Source organism: Microcebus murinus, chromosome 6 (genome assembly GCF_040939455.1).
Source record: "Microcebus murinus isolate Inina chromosome 6, M.murinus_Inina_mat1.0, whole genome shotgun sequence".
In the NCBI taxonomy this organism is placed as follows: Eukaryota; Metazoa; Chordata; class Mammalia; order Primates; family Cheirogaleidae; genus Microcebus; species Microcebus murinus.
Genome location: NC_134109.1, coordinates 35,020,746 through 35,039,625, shown reverse-complemented (window position 1 = coordinate 35,039,625; position 18,880 = coordinate 35,020,746). Strand labels below are relative to the sequence as shown.

The 18,880-nt window shown below is 32.8% G+C and overlaps 1 protein-coding gene across 10 annotated transcripts in view; it reads left to right on the top strand.

Annotated features, from left to right (window-relative positions):
• The window catches only part of FUT8 (fucosyltransferase 8), a 293,680-nt gene that overhangs the window by 161,146 nt on the left and 113,654 nt on the right, over positions 1-18,880 (top strand). For all 10 annotated transcript variants that reach the window (XM_076003949.1, XM_076003953.1, XM_076003948.1 and 7 more), the window contains 2 exons: positions 15,063-15,178; positions 15,295-15,457. In XM_076003949.1, the coding sequence (XP_075860064.1) occupies positions 15,063-15,178; positions 15,295-15,457 (279 nt within the window). The remainder of the gene's footprint in view (positions 1-15,062; positions 15,179-15,294; positions 15,458-18,880) is intronic.

Here is an 18,880-nt window from a genome sequence, read left to right as displayed (position 1 = left end):
CAGAATGGAACTTCTGAAATCATCAGCATGCTGTGGGTTCATTAGCCACCTCCTTCCCAAACACTTTGTTGATATTTCAAGCTGTCTGTGCTGCATTGGTTCCACTATAGAATTCATATTCAAAAATAACACATTTTTGTCTTATCCATGGTTTAACAAAAATTGCTCTAAAAAAATTTTTAAAAGATGACCATAAGCCAAAACATGTTTGAAAGACTGAGGATATGCCTTCGCAATAAAAATAAAACAAGAAGTGTCAAAGTGAAATGTCAGAGACATCAACTGTCAATACTTAAAGAAATCGGACATTTCATACTTAATAACCTAAAGTATGAAGTGTAGTTTATCCTTTAAAATACAGTTCATGAATTTTCTTTGTAAAAGCTACTGTTGCTCCTCCTCAATCTGTCTAGTCATTCCACAGTGTTAATGACTTCCTTCACTCTGTTACCTAGACCCAAATTTGCTTTTGTACTTTTCACATTGGATGGTAATTGTTTGCTTAGCTGCCTGTCTTTCCCTACTAGACAGTGAGCTTCTTAAGGGTAGGTAGGTTAAGGGTAGGATCTATGTCTTAACTATTTGCTATCTCCTGGTAGTTATCTCATGTAAGGTATAATTAAAGCTCACAGTAAATGCTTATTGAATAAAAATGAGTTGGTATTCATTTCGAGCTGAAAATCAGATATGTAAGGTGGTTAAAGTACTCTGAGGCCATGTGGAGGCTATGATCTCCTATAGATTATATCAGAAACCAGAGTGATTGGCTTAAATGAGTGGGGTGTTATAACCTGGGATGCTGGAATCCTAACATTCAAAAAGGTGATGACCCCTTTTAGGGTAGGATACATTTCTATAAATGATAGATAACACTGATAGAATCAGTACTGCACAAGGTTTATGAGAGCATGATCTCCAAAGAGCTGGTTCTATGCATGGTTGTTTTGCTAATTTCTTCTCCATTTTCTTCACATCCTCTGAGATCATGTTACACTTCCAGTTTAACATCTTTCTTCTAGTCTTCAGGCAATTGGACCATTCTTTCAGGCTTCAATAATGTTTATGATACCCCAACATAATTTAATAGGAATTCTAATCTAATCCTAGATTGCCTGTGGATCTCTACCATGTTTTTCCTTGAATCATTTCCTTGAACCACTGTAAAACACAATCACTTGAACTCTGCTCCTTTTGTGATTCTTTGTATGTCAATGACATGTACCATTTATTTGCTTTTTAAGTGAAAAAGAGTACAGTAAGTAAAATATCCACTAGCTTTAATACAGAATAATATAATTTAACTAAAATGAATGTTGAAGTTAATTGGGGAATCTACTATATTTATTTTGAAACAGGGAAAAATTTTGTAGCAAACAAACTGGATTTTCTTTTGCTCTTGAAATATTCAAAATCTATCATGAACACCGCCAATTCTATGTTTTAAAGAGTAAGGATATAGATTAATATTGTCTGAAGAATACCTATGTAAGGGATTGTGGTATTAATACATAAATTAAAATAGTCATGAAATCTAAGATGTGGTTTTCTAACAAATATCACAGTGCCAAATTTGACTTTAGTTTCCATTAAAAGTAATAAGAAAATAATTAGTGAAAAACTACTCTCAAATGTGAATTCTTGAAATATAAATTTTAGTTGATGCATTAGAATACTTAATCTTTGTTAATGGCATTTATCTGGTACCTTATATTTACTGCATTTATTAATAATCCATAAATATCTGAAAGTGGATGTGATTAACATGGGAGGATATAATCAGAATGCCATCAGTTAGCATAATTTCAAAAATATTTAGATAGGGACTTTTCTTGAACCCTATTATCTCTATTTGACTATGTTAATGTGAACTAAAAATATTAGAATTTCTTTTTTGAGTTGAAATTATAAGGAAAATTTGTTTGTTTTCAGGGTTTACTTTATCTTCCTTAAGAGTAAAGTATTTTGTTTCCTCATTTCCATGATATACTTAGTCGTGTTTAGAACTAAAACCAATTACCTGATTTTAGGAGGAAAGGCCCCTTTGAATTAAGTAGAATTGACAATATTTATCAAAGAACATGGTGGGGCTGGGCTTGGTGGCTCACGCCTGTAATCCTAGTACTCTGGGAGGCCAAGGCGGGTGGTTCGTACAAGGTCAGGAGTTTGAAACCAGCTGGAGCAAGAGTAAGACCCCGTCTCTACTAAAAATAGAAAGAAATTAGTTGGCCAACTAAAAATATATAGAAAAAATTAGCTGGGCATAGTGGTGCATACCTGTAGTCCCAGCTACTCAGAAGGCTGAGGTAGGAGGATCACTTGAGCCCAGGAGTTTGAGGTTGCTGTGAGCCAGGCTGACGCCATGGCACTCTAGCCCAGGCAATGGAGTGAGACTCTGTCTCAAAAAATAAAAATAAATAAATAAAAGAAAATGGTGGGAGTGATTTATTTATCTTCCACAATATCCTTTTTTTTTTTTTTTTTGAGACAGAGTCTTGCTTTGTTGCCTAGGCTAGAGTGCCGTGGCATCAGCCTCACTCACAGCAACCTCAAACTCCTGGGCTCAAGCGATCCTCCTGCCTCAGCCTCCCAAGTAGCTGGGACTACAGGCGTGCACCACTATGCCCGGCTAATTTTTTTGTATATATATTTTTAGTTGGTCAATTAATTTCTTTCTATTTTTAGTTGAGACGGGGTCTTGCTCAGGCTGGTTTTGAACTCCTGACCTGGAGCAATCCGCCCGCCTCAGCCTCCCAGAGTGCTAGGATTACAGGCGTGAGCCACTATGCCTGTTCCACAATATCCTCTTATATCAATTCTAGCCTAAAACATTACTTCTGTGGCTGATAAACAGTTACTCTGCTAGGAAATGTCAATTTATGTAATAACAATGGAAATGAAGTTTGTAAAATGACCTCACAAACTGGTGATCTGGAATCTAAAACCTTTTCAGTAGACTTGAAGATTAAATTTTGTCCTATTTAGGCTCTGTTGGTTTTTTTGCCTTTTTGCAATGATTAGTTTTTAAAATGGGTTAAGGAAAGTATACACAGAGATGAACACATGCACATGAACATATGTAAAATGGAAAGTTATAATTTTGATGTTTTCATTTTAAATATAGGTCTACTATAATATAATAAAAAGCATCTTTTTACTTGGATGTGAGTGTACATAGTTTAAAGATTAAACATGCTTATTAATCATCGCTTTAACAGCAGCAATGCTCAGTTAGAACTCTTGGTATTGTCATATAATTTACATGGTATTCTTTCCAAAGCTGTTAATTTATTTACAGCACTTATCCAGGCTATTGTTCTGGAGAAGGATTGTCTTTCAATCTTATATGGTCAGCTCTTTTAATGTTACTGAAATTTTTAAGAGCCATCCTTTCATTCTCCTTCAAATTTTTCTAGAAGATTATGGTGTGGTTTTGCAGATTAACTAGAAAAATTAATAAATGTTATTCTTTAGATAGTTTTCAACTAACATCTCCTAGATAGCATAATAAAACCAAATGCACAGATATCCAACCTCAACAATATCAACTACACAATTCTTTGATGACATAAGAGATTCTTTTTTTAAAAAAAGAATCATAGTTTAAAATTCATGATTGTTATCTCTTGTAGAACTTGCTATATTTAGTTTATTGCATTTTCCAAGCATGATCTTCTTTAAACACTTGCTATGATATGTAGAATTTTATTAAATTTATTCTAGACCAGTCATCTTGGTTAGCTCAGCAGCAGGCTTAATTCATAAGAGGAAGCTGTTATATTTCTTATAATCTTTATAAAATGTTAGGGATGTACCATAAAGATATTCTACCAATAACCTGTGCTGTTCCACAATAGAACACAATAAAAATCTTAACAGGTAGCATTCATTGAGCCCCTACTATTGTGGAGCATTTAGTTCTCAAAATAAGTTTTTGGTACTATTGTTATTTTCATAGTATAGATAAGGGACTTAGAAAGGTTAAATAACTTGCCCAGTGTCACACAGCTAATATATGGAAGACTCTTATCAAAGTCTGTCTTCCTATAAAAACTGTAGTTTTAATGTCCATACTGTTGCTCTAGATAATGCAGCTAACCAGTAGTCTAAAAGGCACTAATTTGAATGATCTTTTCAGTGATTGTGATGGATTCATCCTTTTATCCACACTTAATTAGAATGATACATATCTCAAATGGCTCGACTTGGAATAAAGTCCATGATAGTGTAACAGAATTTTCTTTGGAGGCTTGGAAACTCTGAACACCTATCTTAAAACATTGAGGTTAATTGGCTGTAGTGGCGCTGACGAATATGGACAACTAAATCAGGGTATATTGAGTCAGGTATTTATAACTCATGCCATCTGACAATGAATTTGTTCTTAATATGTCTTAATTTATTCTGTTAACTAAGTATACTTAGAAGAATTGCAGGATACATTCCTGGGATAGACATCCTGTAATACGTTGTAATCTGCAAGGTTTACAGTTATTTTCAACATTTGTCCCATGTATTCTCCTTCACTTAGTAAACTAGTAATTGGAGTATTATCATCATTTTGCCCTACCTTTGAATCTTGTATCTGAAAGATTTGCAATAGTGTGAATTGACAGATAACCAAGGCCTTTCCGTTTCTTAATAAAGCCATTAACAGCTTTATTTATTTGTAAGAAAAGATTTACAATAATAGTTTATTTTATCAAGTCTACTTAGTGTATAAGCTCTGACAAAAATTCAGTAATCTGCTGTAAATCCAATGCCCAGAAGATATTCTCACCAAAGATTCTTACCCTTTTGAGTACATGAAGAAAATTAAATGTTACTGTTGAGAAATTTAGTTGTAATGTAGAAAATTTTTTCAAAATCCTATAGATTTTAAAAGTAGTGTCCCTTGATAACAGAGCCAGTACTGTACATTTATTTTAATCAAGTAAACCTAGAATAATATGTCTAAATTACACATAACAATTTATATCTTGGGCATTTTCTGTTTCTTAATGAAAAACATGAGTTTATAAAAAGTATGTCAGTTGGATTTTCCATTTACTCATATTTCAATTTTATAAATGCTGTATTTTTGTTTCACTGATTTTAGCTGGTTATATGACAAAGCTTTGGGGTTTTTTTGGTTTACCCCCTGCGTTTACCATTTCTTCTTTTTCCTCCTAGCTATAATAAGTACTCTGTCATTTGTTTGAGAGGTCATTTATGCAAAAATATTTATGAAGCAACTACTGTGTGTCAGAGAATGTATCAGGTGCTAGGTATAGAATAGGGCCCTCACAAATTTGAATGTAGCAGGGGGGAAAGACAAATAAGCACTTACATCAATTAAGCAGTTATAGAAACAACTTAATCATCAGTAGGGTATGGGTTACAAGATTATGGTGTCTCCATGGGTTGAATATTCTGCAGGTGTTAAAATATATAAAACGTTTGGAGAAAAAAGCCTAAGACACTCAACAGTGACATTGGGGTTAATGGACTCCTCATTCATTATGTATAATTTTGTATTTTAAAAAAAGCTCTATTCATGTATTCTATTTTCAGTTGAACTCTTAAGTAAATAAGATTTTAAAAAATTAATACATTGAGTAAGCAAATAAGTAAGCAATTTCTGTCAAAAAATCTGGAGGTAAAACCTTCAAATAAAATAATTACTCATGGCTGTGATTTGTAAGTTTTCTCCAGATTGCCTTCTTTTAACACATTTGAAGTAAGCATGGACAGCTATTCAGTCTATGTTATTCTGTTTTTGGCTGCTGGATGATAAAAGAATAGTTTAGTTTACACTTGTCAAAGTAGACACAGACACAGATTTCCTTGAAGAAATGAGCCAGAGACCTGTTTAGTGTTGATATCATCATAGCATCTTAAAGCTGAATTTGGATACATATTCTCCCACGTGATTATTCTGTTATTTCTTTCTTTATTTAGCCCAATATGATCTGCAGGAATGATTATTCTGTTAAAACTGATGTTGCTGCTTGACCCTTTCACCCTTTCTTTGTTTCAATTTGAGTGTGAAAGTTATATTAAATTTTGAAAATTATAAATTATTTCAAATATTTGTACATTAGGTGAAATGGATAAGTATAATGACATTTGAATAAAATGATATTTTCTATTAATAGATAGAGGACCTGGTTCTTCCATAATAGACTCTTGCAACCCTTGACAGTAAATAAATATAATTATTTCTTTGCTTTTGCTGGAAACATTTTAGTCCCATGGGTGACCACTCAAAATTGTAGCTGGAAAAAAAAAGAGTATCTGTGAGTCATTGAATATAATTCCCATTTTCAGCCAGTTTAGTTTATATTTATAAATGGTCCAAATTATGTTAATCTTAGTAGTTTGTTGACAGAATGCCACTATTTATAGATTTCTTTATTGATTGTTTTCTTTTTTAAAAAAATTCTTTTTATCTTGTAAAATGAAATGCTCTTATTTTAGCAGCTCTACTACTATATAGTGATGACTAAAAATTTAGGTAGGTGATGAACCAACTGTGTTGGTTCATTTCTCCTTAATAAGTGACATTCCACTTGATATTTTTATGGCAATATTCTAATAATATATGATGTCAGAAATTCAGAGTCAAATATTAATGATGAGCAACTACCCTTTTTTAAATCCAATTTTATTAAAGTGTGTTTGTTAATTAAAGAGTACTTCAAATACACATGCAAAGCTCAAAAAATAACATAACCCTATTGCTCTCACTCAGATTGTACAAATATTGATATTTTGCCATATTTGCTTCAGATTGCTAGAAAAAAATACAGACGTAATTTTTCCTTAATCTTATTTTCCTTCCCAACTTCCCAGAGGAATGATTATTCTTGAGTGTTATGTATATCCCCTGTCACATTTTATTTTATTTTTTTTTTACATTTTATTCTTATATTATGTAAGTATGTATATGTAAAATCATATTGTTTCATGGCTTTAAAATTTGTAAGAATGTATCATACTGGATTTATATGTATTCTGCTGTGACTTTTTTCACTCAAAAATGTGAAACTCAGCAAGATTATATAAGAGTGATACTTGTAGGTATAGTTTGTTCATTTTAACTGCAGTATAGATTACTGCATATGAATAACCACAATTTTTTTGCCTCTAATGATGGGCATCTAGTGTCTCCTTGTGCATGTCTCCATGTATATATGTGCTAAAGTTTCTCTGGGATAATTGATTACATAGGACAAATTCTGCGTCTTCATACAGGTGGACCTGCAACTTTGGAGCAACTTAGTAATATTTTGTAAGCAGACTGTTTTAATTTTACACCCCTACCTTTAGTATATATTATAGGCTCAATCGTGTCCCTCCTCTGCCTCAATTCATATGTTGAAGCCTTAACCCCCAGTGCCTAAGATATGAATGTTATTTGGAGATAGGGCCTTTAAAAAGTGATTAAGTTAAAATTAGGTCAAGGTGGGCCCTAACCTAGTCTGACTGGTGTCCATATAAGAAGGGGAAATTTGGACAAACAAAAGATACCAGGGAGGTTTGCAAAGAATGGAAAGATATGTTGAAGACACAGTGAGAGAAAAGGCAGCCATCTTCAAGCCAAGGAGTGAGAAGAAACCAAACCTGTAGATACCTTGATCTTGGACTTCTAGGCTCTAGAACTGTGATAAAATAAATTTCTGTTGTTTAAGCCACCCAGTTTATGGTATTTTGTTATGTCAGCCCTCAAAAACTAATATAATATATGAGAGTTCCAGTTTTTCCATATGTTCACCACACTCAATATCACACTTTTTAATTATTGCTAGTCTAATAGATGATAAATATTATCTGTCTTAATTTGAATATCCTGTTCGCTCCCAAATGCTGATCACTTCTCAAGATTATTAATAAAGTCCTCATCTATAAATTGCTACTTATACTTTGTACATTTTTCTATTGCCTTTTTCTTATAGATTTGAAGGAGCTTTTTATATAATCTAGACAATCACCCTATATCAGTTATATATTATCCATTCTCCTCTATCTGTGGCTCGTTTATTGATTTTACTGCATGGAACTTCCTAACTTTTAAGGCAGTAAGATTTATCAGTCTTCCTTTTCATAGTTTGGGCTTTTAAAACCTTGTTTAAGAAATTGTTTTCTCTCCCAATGAAAAAGGCAGAATTTCTTCTGAAATTTTAAAGTTTTGATTGTCAGTTTAAGCTTGAATTTTCCATGAAGCCAGCCATCTTGGCATAACTTATTAAATAATTTATCCTTTCCCTCATAATTTAGAATTATACTTCTGTTGTCATATATGCTGGAACTTGTTTCTAGGTGCTTTATTCTGTTCCATTAGTCTTACTTATCTTATTTTGTGCCAGTACCACATTGTTTTCATTAATATAACTTTGTTTTTATCTGATAGGGCAAATCTTCCTTTCTTTTTCTTATGTTATAAAATTATACAGTTTATTTTAGAGATTTTGCTTTTTCATAAGTATTTTAGGATCCCTTTGTCAAATTAAATAAAAAAAAAACTTTGGGAATTATTAGAATTGCATCAGATTCATAGATCAAGTTGAGGAATGATTACTTCTTCAGAAAACTTATGTATTTTTTTCCATACAAATCTTGTTGCTCTTTTGTCTTTGTGATTTTGTTTTTGCTATTATAAATATATTTTTAAAATATATTTTGTAATTTGTGGTTGTCATTGTATAGGAAATTTAACTATTTTTTGTACATTTATATTATATGTAGCAGCTTCCCTGAACTCTGTTATTAGGGCAAAGAGTTTGTAGATTATCTTGGATTTTCTGCATTGAAGTTTATATTATCTGTGAGTAACATTTGTTTCTCCCTTTCCTACACTCATAAGTCATATTTCTTTCTTATTACATTGACTAACATCCAGCACAGAAGCATAGATGGCAGGCCTGCCTTCTATTGTTCTTCACTTTAAAAGGAATAGTTTTTTTTAAAGGAATACTTTTAAAGTGATAATTTGATCCATGGAATGTGATATTTACTATAAATTTTTGATAGATGCTCCTTACTGAATTAAGGGGTTTACTTTCCATTCATTCCTTGTTGCTAAGAGTTTTATAATGAATTAATGTTAAATTTTACCAAATGATTTTTTTTGTTTCTATTAAGATTGTAATTTTATTTACTTTAGTTAATGCAATGAGCTTACATTAATAGCTTTAATAATCATAAGCCAATTTGATATCATTAGGATAAGTCTCCTAATATGTAAGCATTTTGCTTTATTTTTATTGTCTTTTTCTTTTTCTCTTTATTACTTACCACTATACTAACAAAGATGTTGGCATTTTAAAAGGCTTTTTAAATAGAAATGAAGATCATCTGCAGTAAACCCTAGTTTAACTGTTTCATGTTTGTGATATTAGATGTAAACAATGAACCAGGCCATCCTACATATCTAGTGCTGCAGCCATACTGCCCACCTTTCTTCCATTTACCTAATGATTAATGATATTTAACATCTTTTAATGTGCTTATTTCTACTTTTACACCTTTTTTGGTGAAACATCTGTTCAAATCTTTTTGTCCATGATGGTAAGGGGGAATGCTGTTTTCTTATGATTGGGTCCTTTATGTAGTCTGGATACAAGTCTTTTAATAGATATAGGATTTACAAAAATTTTTTTTAGTTTGTGGCTTATCTTTTCATTCCCTTAACTGTATCTTTTGAAAAGAAGACCTTTTAATTTCAACAAAATCCAATTTATTAATTCTTTCTTTTGTAGATCATGTTTCTGTGTCATAGCTAAGAAAACTTTGCCTAAGGATCAAAAAGGTCTATTTCTTGTTGTCTTCTTATTGTTTTCTTCTTAAAAGCTATTCTTTATCCCTAAATTACCTTTGTAAAAAATGAGTTTTTCATTTATGTGTGGGCTTATTCCTGGATTCTCTTTTCTGTTTTATTATTCTCTTTTTTTTTGTCTTTATGCCAGTACCTTGTTGTCTTGATTACTATATGCAGCTTTAATAGGTCTTTTTTTTTGAGTCTCACTCTTTTACCCTGGCTAGAGTGCCATGGTGTCAGCCTAGCTCACAGCAACCTCAGACCCCTGGGCTTGAAGCAATCCTCCTGCCTCAGCCTCCTGAGTAGCTAGGACTTCAGGCACGTGCCACCATACCCGGCTGATTTTTCTATTTTTAGTAGAGACAGGGTTTTGCTCTTGCTCTTGCTCAGGCTGGTGTTGAACTCCTGAGCTCAAATGATCCTCCTGTCTTGGCCTCCCAGAGTGCTAGGATTATAGGCATGAGCCATCACACCTGGCGGTTTTTACTAGGTCTTAATATCAGGTGGTGTTAGTCTTTTAGTTTTTTTTTATATTTCACATTTGTTTTGGCTATTCTAGATTTAGGAATTTCCATATAAATTTTAGAATTGGCCTGTCAATTTCTAAACAAAGACAGCATTATTTTATAATTTTAAGTTTATAAGTCTTGCCCATTTTTTGCCAGATTTATACTTAATTTTTCATGTTTTTGATATTATTGTAAATAATAATGATATCAATTGAAAGGTTTTTTTTGCTAGAATATAGAGATAAAATTGAATTTTGTATGTTGACCTTTTATTCTGCAACCTTGTTAAACTCCATCAGATTTTCAGCATAGGTTATCATGTTACCTGTACACAAGGATAGCTTTGCTTCTTTTTTTCTAACATGAGTGTCTTTTGTTTCTTTTTCTTGCATATTGCACTGGCTAGAATCTCTAATACCGTGCTGAATAGAGGTGGTGAAGGAGGATATCCTTGTTTTGTTTCTCATCTTAGGTGAAAAATATTTACTTTTTCACCATTAAACTATGGTATTAACAGTAAGTTTTTCTTAGATGGTTGTTATCAGATCAAGGAAGTTACCTTAATTTCCTAGTTACTGACAGTTTTCATTAGGAGTGGATGTTGGATGTTTTCTGAGGCTATTGAGACAATCATATGTGTTTTGTAAAATTTTGTTAATATGAAGAATTGCATTGATTTTAATCATATTTTAAACACTTCTTTTTTTTTTTTTTGAGACAGAGTCTCACTTTGTTGCCCAGGCTAGAGTGGGTGCCATGGCGTCAGCCTAGCTCACAGCAACCTCAAACTCCTGGGCTCAAGCGATCCTCCTGCCTCAGCCTCCCAAGTAGCTGGGACTACAGGCATGTGCCACCATGCCCGGCCAATTTTTTCTATATATATTAGTTGGCCAATTAATTTCTTTCTATTTTTAGTAGAGACGGGGTCTCGCTCTTGCTCAGGCTGGTTTCGAACTTCTGACCTCAAGCAATCCACCTGCCTCGGCCTCCAAGAGTGCTAGGATTACAGGTGTGAGCCACCACGCCTGGCCCCATATTTTAAAATATTAAGCCCATTTTGCATTTCTAAGATAAATCCCATGTAATTATGATTTGCTGTCTTTATATGCTTGGGTTTGGTTTGCTACATTTTTTTTTTTTTTTTTTTTAGAATTGTTGTAGATGTGTTCATGAGGGATATTGGTCTGTAATTTTCTTTTCTTACAATATCTTTCTCTGATTTTGGTATCAGGATACTGGCTTCATAGAATGAGTTGGGAAGCATTTCCTCTGTGTTTTCTGATCAGTCTGGCTAGAACAAGAGTTGGTAAATTATGACCCATGTGCCAAATCCTACCAGCCACTTCTTTTTCTATGGCCCACAGCTAAAAATGAGTTGACATTTTTAAATATTTACATTTTAAATGTTATATATATATACCTTAGTAATACGCTTTATTTTGCCTGTTGTCCTGCACAACCTAAAATATTTACTATTTGGCTCTTTAGGAAAAAGTTTGTCAATCTTAATGATTTTTCTGAACTAGTTTTTAGTTTCATTGGTTTTTCTCTATTGGCTTTCTTTTTTTCCATTTCATTGATTTCCTCTCTGATCTTTATTATTTGCTTTCTTCCACATACCTGGGGTTTCATTTGCTCTTTTTTTCTTAGTTTATTAAGATAGAAGCTACAAAATATAATCTGCAATAAATCCTATTCATATTTTTCATTCAGGCATTATAGTTTTCATCTCCAGAAGTTCAATCTGGATCTTTATTATATCTTCCCTGTCTCTAATTTTTGAACATAAAAAACACAGTCATAACAACTGTTCTTTGGTAGGATCAGGGACTGGTCTCACCCAATCCTGTATGAATGCCAAGTATTATTTTCCCTAATCCTTTTTACAGATTTCTTCCCATAGACTTGAGTACTTTCCTTACCTGCATGTGCTGGTCAGTATACTGCTGATTCTCAAGTGTTACCTCTGCATATCTCCAGAGCTCTGTCTTTATTTAGCATTCTCCTCTATAGTACTCTGTCATCTGAACTCTAGTTGTCTTGGTCTTTTTAGATTTAGCTCCATTTCTTCAACTCAGGGAATTTGCTAGGGTTTACCTGGATTCACCCTCTTTATACTGTAGTCTGGAAACACTCTCAAGGCTGTAAGCTGGGGCAGTCATAGGGCTCTCATTGTTTGTTTTCCTTCCTTGGTGATCACTGCCTTTTATTGCCTCATTCTACTTTTTTAGACCATTTTATACATTTCTCTGGATTTTGAGTTGTTTTAGGCAGGATGGTAAATCTAATCTCTTTTATTCCATCTTGGCCAGAAGCAGAATTCTTACATATCTTTTGCATAAAGAACATGTTAATAAAGCATTACATTCCCTGAGTATTGAGAAAAGAGACTGTTCATGTAGACTCTTTTCTGGATGAGGTTTAGAGAAAACATTTGTCTTGTATTTTTTTTTTTTTTACTTTGGTTTCTCCAGTACTTTTCTTTATCTATAGCTTCTTCACAGATGGATTAGACTATTAGATATAATAATATAATATAATCACTAGTTCCATTATGTTTTATTGGAATTAGATTAGATTTAGTACTTAATGGAAATCTGCTGAAAAGATTATATGCTATTTTTTATGCCTGTTTTGCTCCTGATATTTATTCTATGAATATATGAAGAAATGAGATAAAAAGGAAAACATAGACATAATCTTTCTACTGTCTGAATTTTTCTGTCACTAAAGCATGTTCTGAAAAAGGACATTCTTATCCTATGGCATATTGCTACCAAAATAAATCCCAAGAAGTAGAAGTTTTATTCTGTTTTCAAAATGTTTCCTAGAAACCAGCCATCTAATTCTGAAAGAGATTAAGAGCCAAGTTTTAAAAACTATATGCCAGGACATGCCTCATTTGTGAATGTATGTGTGCTCATAAATTGGATAATTGTGCACCTAACTACTGTATTCATTTTATCATTATTCACTTTGTGCTTATACAAATGAAGGCTTTTTCATTCATATAATGTATAGTTGGACAATGGTTTTTTTATGCTATTCAATATTAATATATATGATTTTATAGGAACTTATAAGATGGTTCAAATTATTCTGATATAGCTATAGCAATAGCTATTTTACTAACCATGTATTCTGAAGTAGGATAAGTAATCCACAACAAATAAAAATGTTAGAGAAGTCATAAAAAATCCTACTACTATACCAGAGTCTTTACATCAAAGGACAGTGTTGACATCTGAATTTAAGTTGTGCCAATAATAATTTTAAAATTATATTCCCTTAAACTGATTGTGGTGGTAAGAAAAGATATCCAAGACTTCTTAAAATTACGTCTTATCTCTAGAATGGTTAAGTTCAGATATGATAGCCTTGATAAAATTTATTGCCAGAAACTGTGCTAAGTACTTTTATAGATATTTTCTCATTTAAATTTGAAAGAAAAATCAGCCATTATTTAATTTGCACAACGGTTTTGCAAAAGGGATATATACATACATATGTATGTATTAGTTCCCTATTGCTTCTGTGACAAATACCATAAACTTGGTGGTTTAAAACAACAGAAATGTATTCTCTTACAGTTTTGGAGGCCAGAAGTTTGAAATGAGTTTCACTAAGCTGAAACCAAGGTGTCAGGAAAGCTGCATTCCCTAGAGAAGCTCTAGGATAGAATCTGTTTCCTTGCCTTTTCCAGCTCCTAAGGACACATTGCTCGTGGCCCTTTCCTCCATCTTCAAAGCTAGGAGCCACATAACCATTTCCTTTTCTATAGTAAAATCTCCTAACTCCCTGTAAGAAGGACACTTGTGATTGCAATTATGGCCTGCTGGAAAATCCAGAACAATCTCCCAATCTCAGAATCCTTAATTACATATTCAAAGTTTCTTTTGCCATATAAGGTAACATTCACAGGTTCCAGGGATTAGAATGTAGATATCTTTGAGGGACCATTGTTCAGCCAACCACAGAACTTTATATATGTATGTCAAAATTTAGTCCAGAATACTACCAAAAGTCACATAAAAACAAAACATGTTAGAAAAAGAACAGTTTGGAAAGAAGCTAAACAGATAGGTTGATAATTTAATCAAAAGGTCTTAGAGTCCTTTGCTATGTGTCAATATTTTATACTAGTGAGTGATGTTTTTTGTTGCTGATAGAAACAACATTAACCTTCAATTCTTTTTCTAATATATTTCATCTTCTACTCTTTTTCTTCTGTATAAAACAAATGCTTAGTAATCTAAGTCATGAATTTATGAATTGAAATCCAGATTTATATAGCCTGATATTGTGATTAATTTAGAAATACTTTGTATTTGACATTTGAGCATGTCCACAGACACATGTTCAGATATGTGCTTTCTTATTCCTTCTAAACCTTTCCTCACTCTTTCCTTCACTTTTGTTATGCTCAACATAATGATGAATTGACCAAGTTGCCACTAATAGTGGTGCTCTAAGTAATAGGATAACAGGTTTTTAGGAAACAGATCTAAAGGTTTCTTAACGTCTAGAAGCCCATATATTTCTGAACTAGATTATTATTTTCTGTTTTTGTTTATCATCATTTCATTTTTTATGACTAATTCTATACCTTTGAAGAGAAAATTTTATTTGGTACTTCTTTTATGCTATATGGCTCCATAACTTGTAGGGTTACCAGTACATATGTTTTAGCAAAGTAAGCTTGTATTTTGTTGCATAATTTAAAAGTTAAATATTTCATTTTCCTCCCTGAACTACAGGATACCAGAAGGTCCCATTGATCAAGGACCAGCTACAGGAAGGGTACGTGTTTTAGAAGAGCAACTTGTTAAGGCCAAAGAACAGATTGAAAATTACAAGAAACAAACCAGAAATGGTAGGTGATCATGCAGTGTTTTTCCTCCTTAGTTTATTGGCTTTAGCACAAATAATTGAAAACTTCCTTTTATCAAAATGTTGGCAATATTTCTACTCTCTATTCTTTGACTGCAGGTCTGGGGAAGGATCATGAAATCCTGAGGAGGAGGATAGAAAATGGAGCTAAAGAGCTCTGGTTTTTCCTACAGAGTGAACTGAAGAAATTAAAGAGCTTAGAAGGAAATGAACTCCAAAGATTCGCAGATGAATTTCTTTTGGATTTAGGACATCATGAAAGGTACTGTGTTCTCCCTTTACATTTCATCTGGGCCTTAGAAAAGATTGTAATCTAACACAAGAAACTGAAACTTTTGTTAATATCCCTACTAAGTAGTAAATGATACCTACCATGTGTTAGAGCAAGAGAGTACCAGAGGTCTCAAAGGATAGGAATTGCCAAATACAGTTCATCAATCAAAATATATCACCAAAAATATTATTTAAAATGTATTTCTAGAAATCTTTATGCCCTAAATAAACCCTAAAGGTATTGGTTTCAGCCAACAATATATTAAAATATTTTTCTATAAATTTTGTTCATATATAATCAATATTTGAAGAAGAACATGCAGTTTTACACTGCAGTATGTTGGAACTCATGCTGAGGCTGGCAGTTATGTTTCTAATTCAAACATTAAAAACTTTAAACTAGCACCTTTTTAGGATTTCTGATTAAAGGTTAACAGGTTTTTGATAATATGAAACATTCTATTATTTGTTCTTCCATTTAGTTGCTAGAAAGAGGAACCTGAGATCTGCCTCATTAAGTTTGTTTCTCCTATTTACACATTGCTAAATAATGTGCAGTTTATCTTCCATAGAAAAGAAAATATTTTGCTGCTGGTGTATTCATGCAGAACAAAATGTATCTGATAATCATTATAAATACAGTGAAACCTGTCCTTAGGCCTATTATATTTAAAAGTCTATGTTCCCAGTAGAATTCTGATGGCAATTACTGTCTGATAAAAGAAAAATTGTTGTATTTGTACAACTTACCACTGTGAAGAGGAAAAGAATTACCCCATATAAATAATAGATGAATATATATTAACATCACCAGCAATATTATAATGATTTTGAAAAATTGTTCTGTTTAAATGAAATTATAAATCTATTCAGTTTATTGGAATCATTTTAGCATTAATAAATCTATAGAAATATGATAGCATGGAATTCAAGGACCATTGAATGATTAGGCCATACATTAGGCGGCTCCTTTGATATTTGTAGCTCAGCTTGCAGTCAGGCCACTTAGACCACTAGACCAAATACTGATTTTGTCCTTAATACTTCTCTCCCCTAAAGCTGATTCTAGACACCAAGGTACTTTGTACTTGTGTGCTTTGCTTATTGCAGTTTTATAGAAAAATACAGATCTAAAGAGGATTTGACTTGCGTAGAATATGTGGTATGAAAGGAGAATTTTGGCTCTTAACTTCTGATGGAATGTTTAATTTTAAGGTTTGAATGATTTAATTAATACTTGAGAATTGAATTTTTCTAAATTAAAGTAATTCTTTAAAGAATTATTTTGCAAATATAATTTATACATATAATTTGAGCATATACTTTGTGACTATATATACAAATGAAAAGTGAATATAATTAAAGGACCCCTGAAAAATTGATGTAAATTAATGTTATATTTTTAGTTAGATGAAATCTATTTTAAATGTATTATGATTCCTGACAGTGCCATTTAGTACATGTTAAATAATATTTTCCTGAAAACAAAAATGGAAAGCAAAAGTACCAAAGTCAATTTATTTTTCTGTCTTAAGCAGAAATGATAGTGAATCTGGGATATAACTTCATAGCGTAGTAATTTAACTTCAGGAAGCCAGATTAGAATGTAGTAATACAAATAATGGGCAAAATACAACCAAACATTAGATAAATAACCTTTAAACAAATGAATGTATAAATAGAAGGATTTGTATTATATAGACTATACCTGCTTACTGACCATTTTCAAGATTTTTAAGTATATGAATTAAAATTAGGCCAGGTGCAGTGGCTCACAGCTGTAATCCTAACACTCTGGGGGACCGAGACAGGAGGACCACTTGAATTCAGGAGATCGACACCAGCCTGAGCAAGAGCGAGACCCTGTCTCTACTAAAAATAGAGAATTAGCTGGGCATGGTGGTGTGCACCTATAATCCCAGCTACTCAGGAGGATGAGGCAGGAGAATTGCTTGAGCCCAGGAGTTTGAGGCTGCAGTGAGCTAGGCTGACACCAGAGCACTCTAGCTCAGGTGACAGAGTAAGACTCCATCTCAAAAAAAATAAATAAATAAAATTAAAATGAGCTTTTATGTTTGCCTCTGGTGATTTTTATGACGCAAAAATTTCAATTTTACATTTGCTCAAATTAAAGTGTTTAGGTTGTGTCTAGACTGAAAGCATGTATTTTCTGAGAAATCAATTAGAGGGTGCATCTTACCAACTTTCTTGTTAGATTGCCCTATGAACCATTCATATTTTGGGTTCATAGAGACATCAATTACAGGGAAAAACACTTACATGCTTTTGTTTCTTTATTTTTCTAGCTTTATTGAAATATAATTGACAAAAAATCATGTACATTCAAGGTACAGTGTACAATGTGATGGTTTGAGATATATTAAACATATATACACATACATTGTGTAATAAATGCCACAGTCAACTTAATGAACACATCCTTCATCACACATACTTACCAGTTTTGTGTTTTTGTGTGATGAGGACCCTTAAGATCTACTCACTTAGCACATTTCACAAATTTCAAGTAAACAATACAGTATTATGAACTATTGTCACTGTGCTATTCACTGGATCCCCAGAAATTTATTCATTCTATAACTGAAAGTTTGTATTATTGACCAACATTTTTCCATTTCCCCCATTGGGATTGCCATTTCCCCCCTGGCAATCACCATTCTACTCTCTGGTTCTATGACTTTGAAGTTTTTAGATTCCACACATAAGTGAAATAATGCAGTATTGTAGTATTTATCTTTCTCTGTCTGGCCTATTCATTTGGCGTAATACCCTCCAGTCTCATCCATGTTGTCACAAATGCCAGGATTTCCTTCTTTTTTTCCTTTGTGTATGTGTATGTGAGTGTCTACATATATATCCCACATTTTCTTCATTCATTGGTTGATGAACACTTAGGTTGTTTCCATATCTTGGCTATTGTAAATAATGTTGCAATGAACATGGACATGCAGATGTATGTTAAAGATACTGATTTCATTTCTTTTGGTTATATACCCAGAAGTGGGATTGCTAGATCTTATGACAGTTTTGTTTTTAGTTTTTTGAGTAAATTCCGTATTGTTTTCCACTGTGACTGTGCCAATTTACATTCCCACCAATACTGCATATATAAGGATTCACTTTTCTAGACACCCTCTCCAACACTTGTCTTTTTTTTTTTTTTTGAAGCAAGAATCTCACTCTGTTGCCTGGGTAGGGTGCAGTGGCGTCATCGTAGCTCCCTGGAACCTCAAACTCCTGGGCCAAGTGATTCTCCTGCCTCAGCTTCCTGAGTAACTGGGAATATAGGCACGTGCCTGTCTTTTTTGATAACAACCATCCTAACAGGTGTGAGATGATGTCTCACTGTGTTTTAATTTGTATTTCCTTAATGAGTAGTGATGTTGAGGAC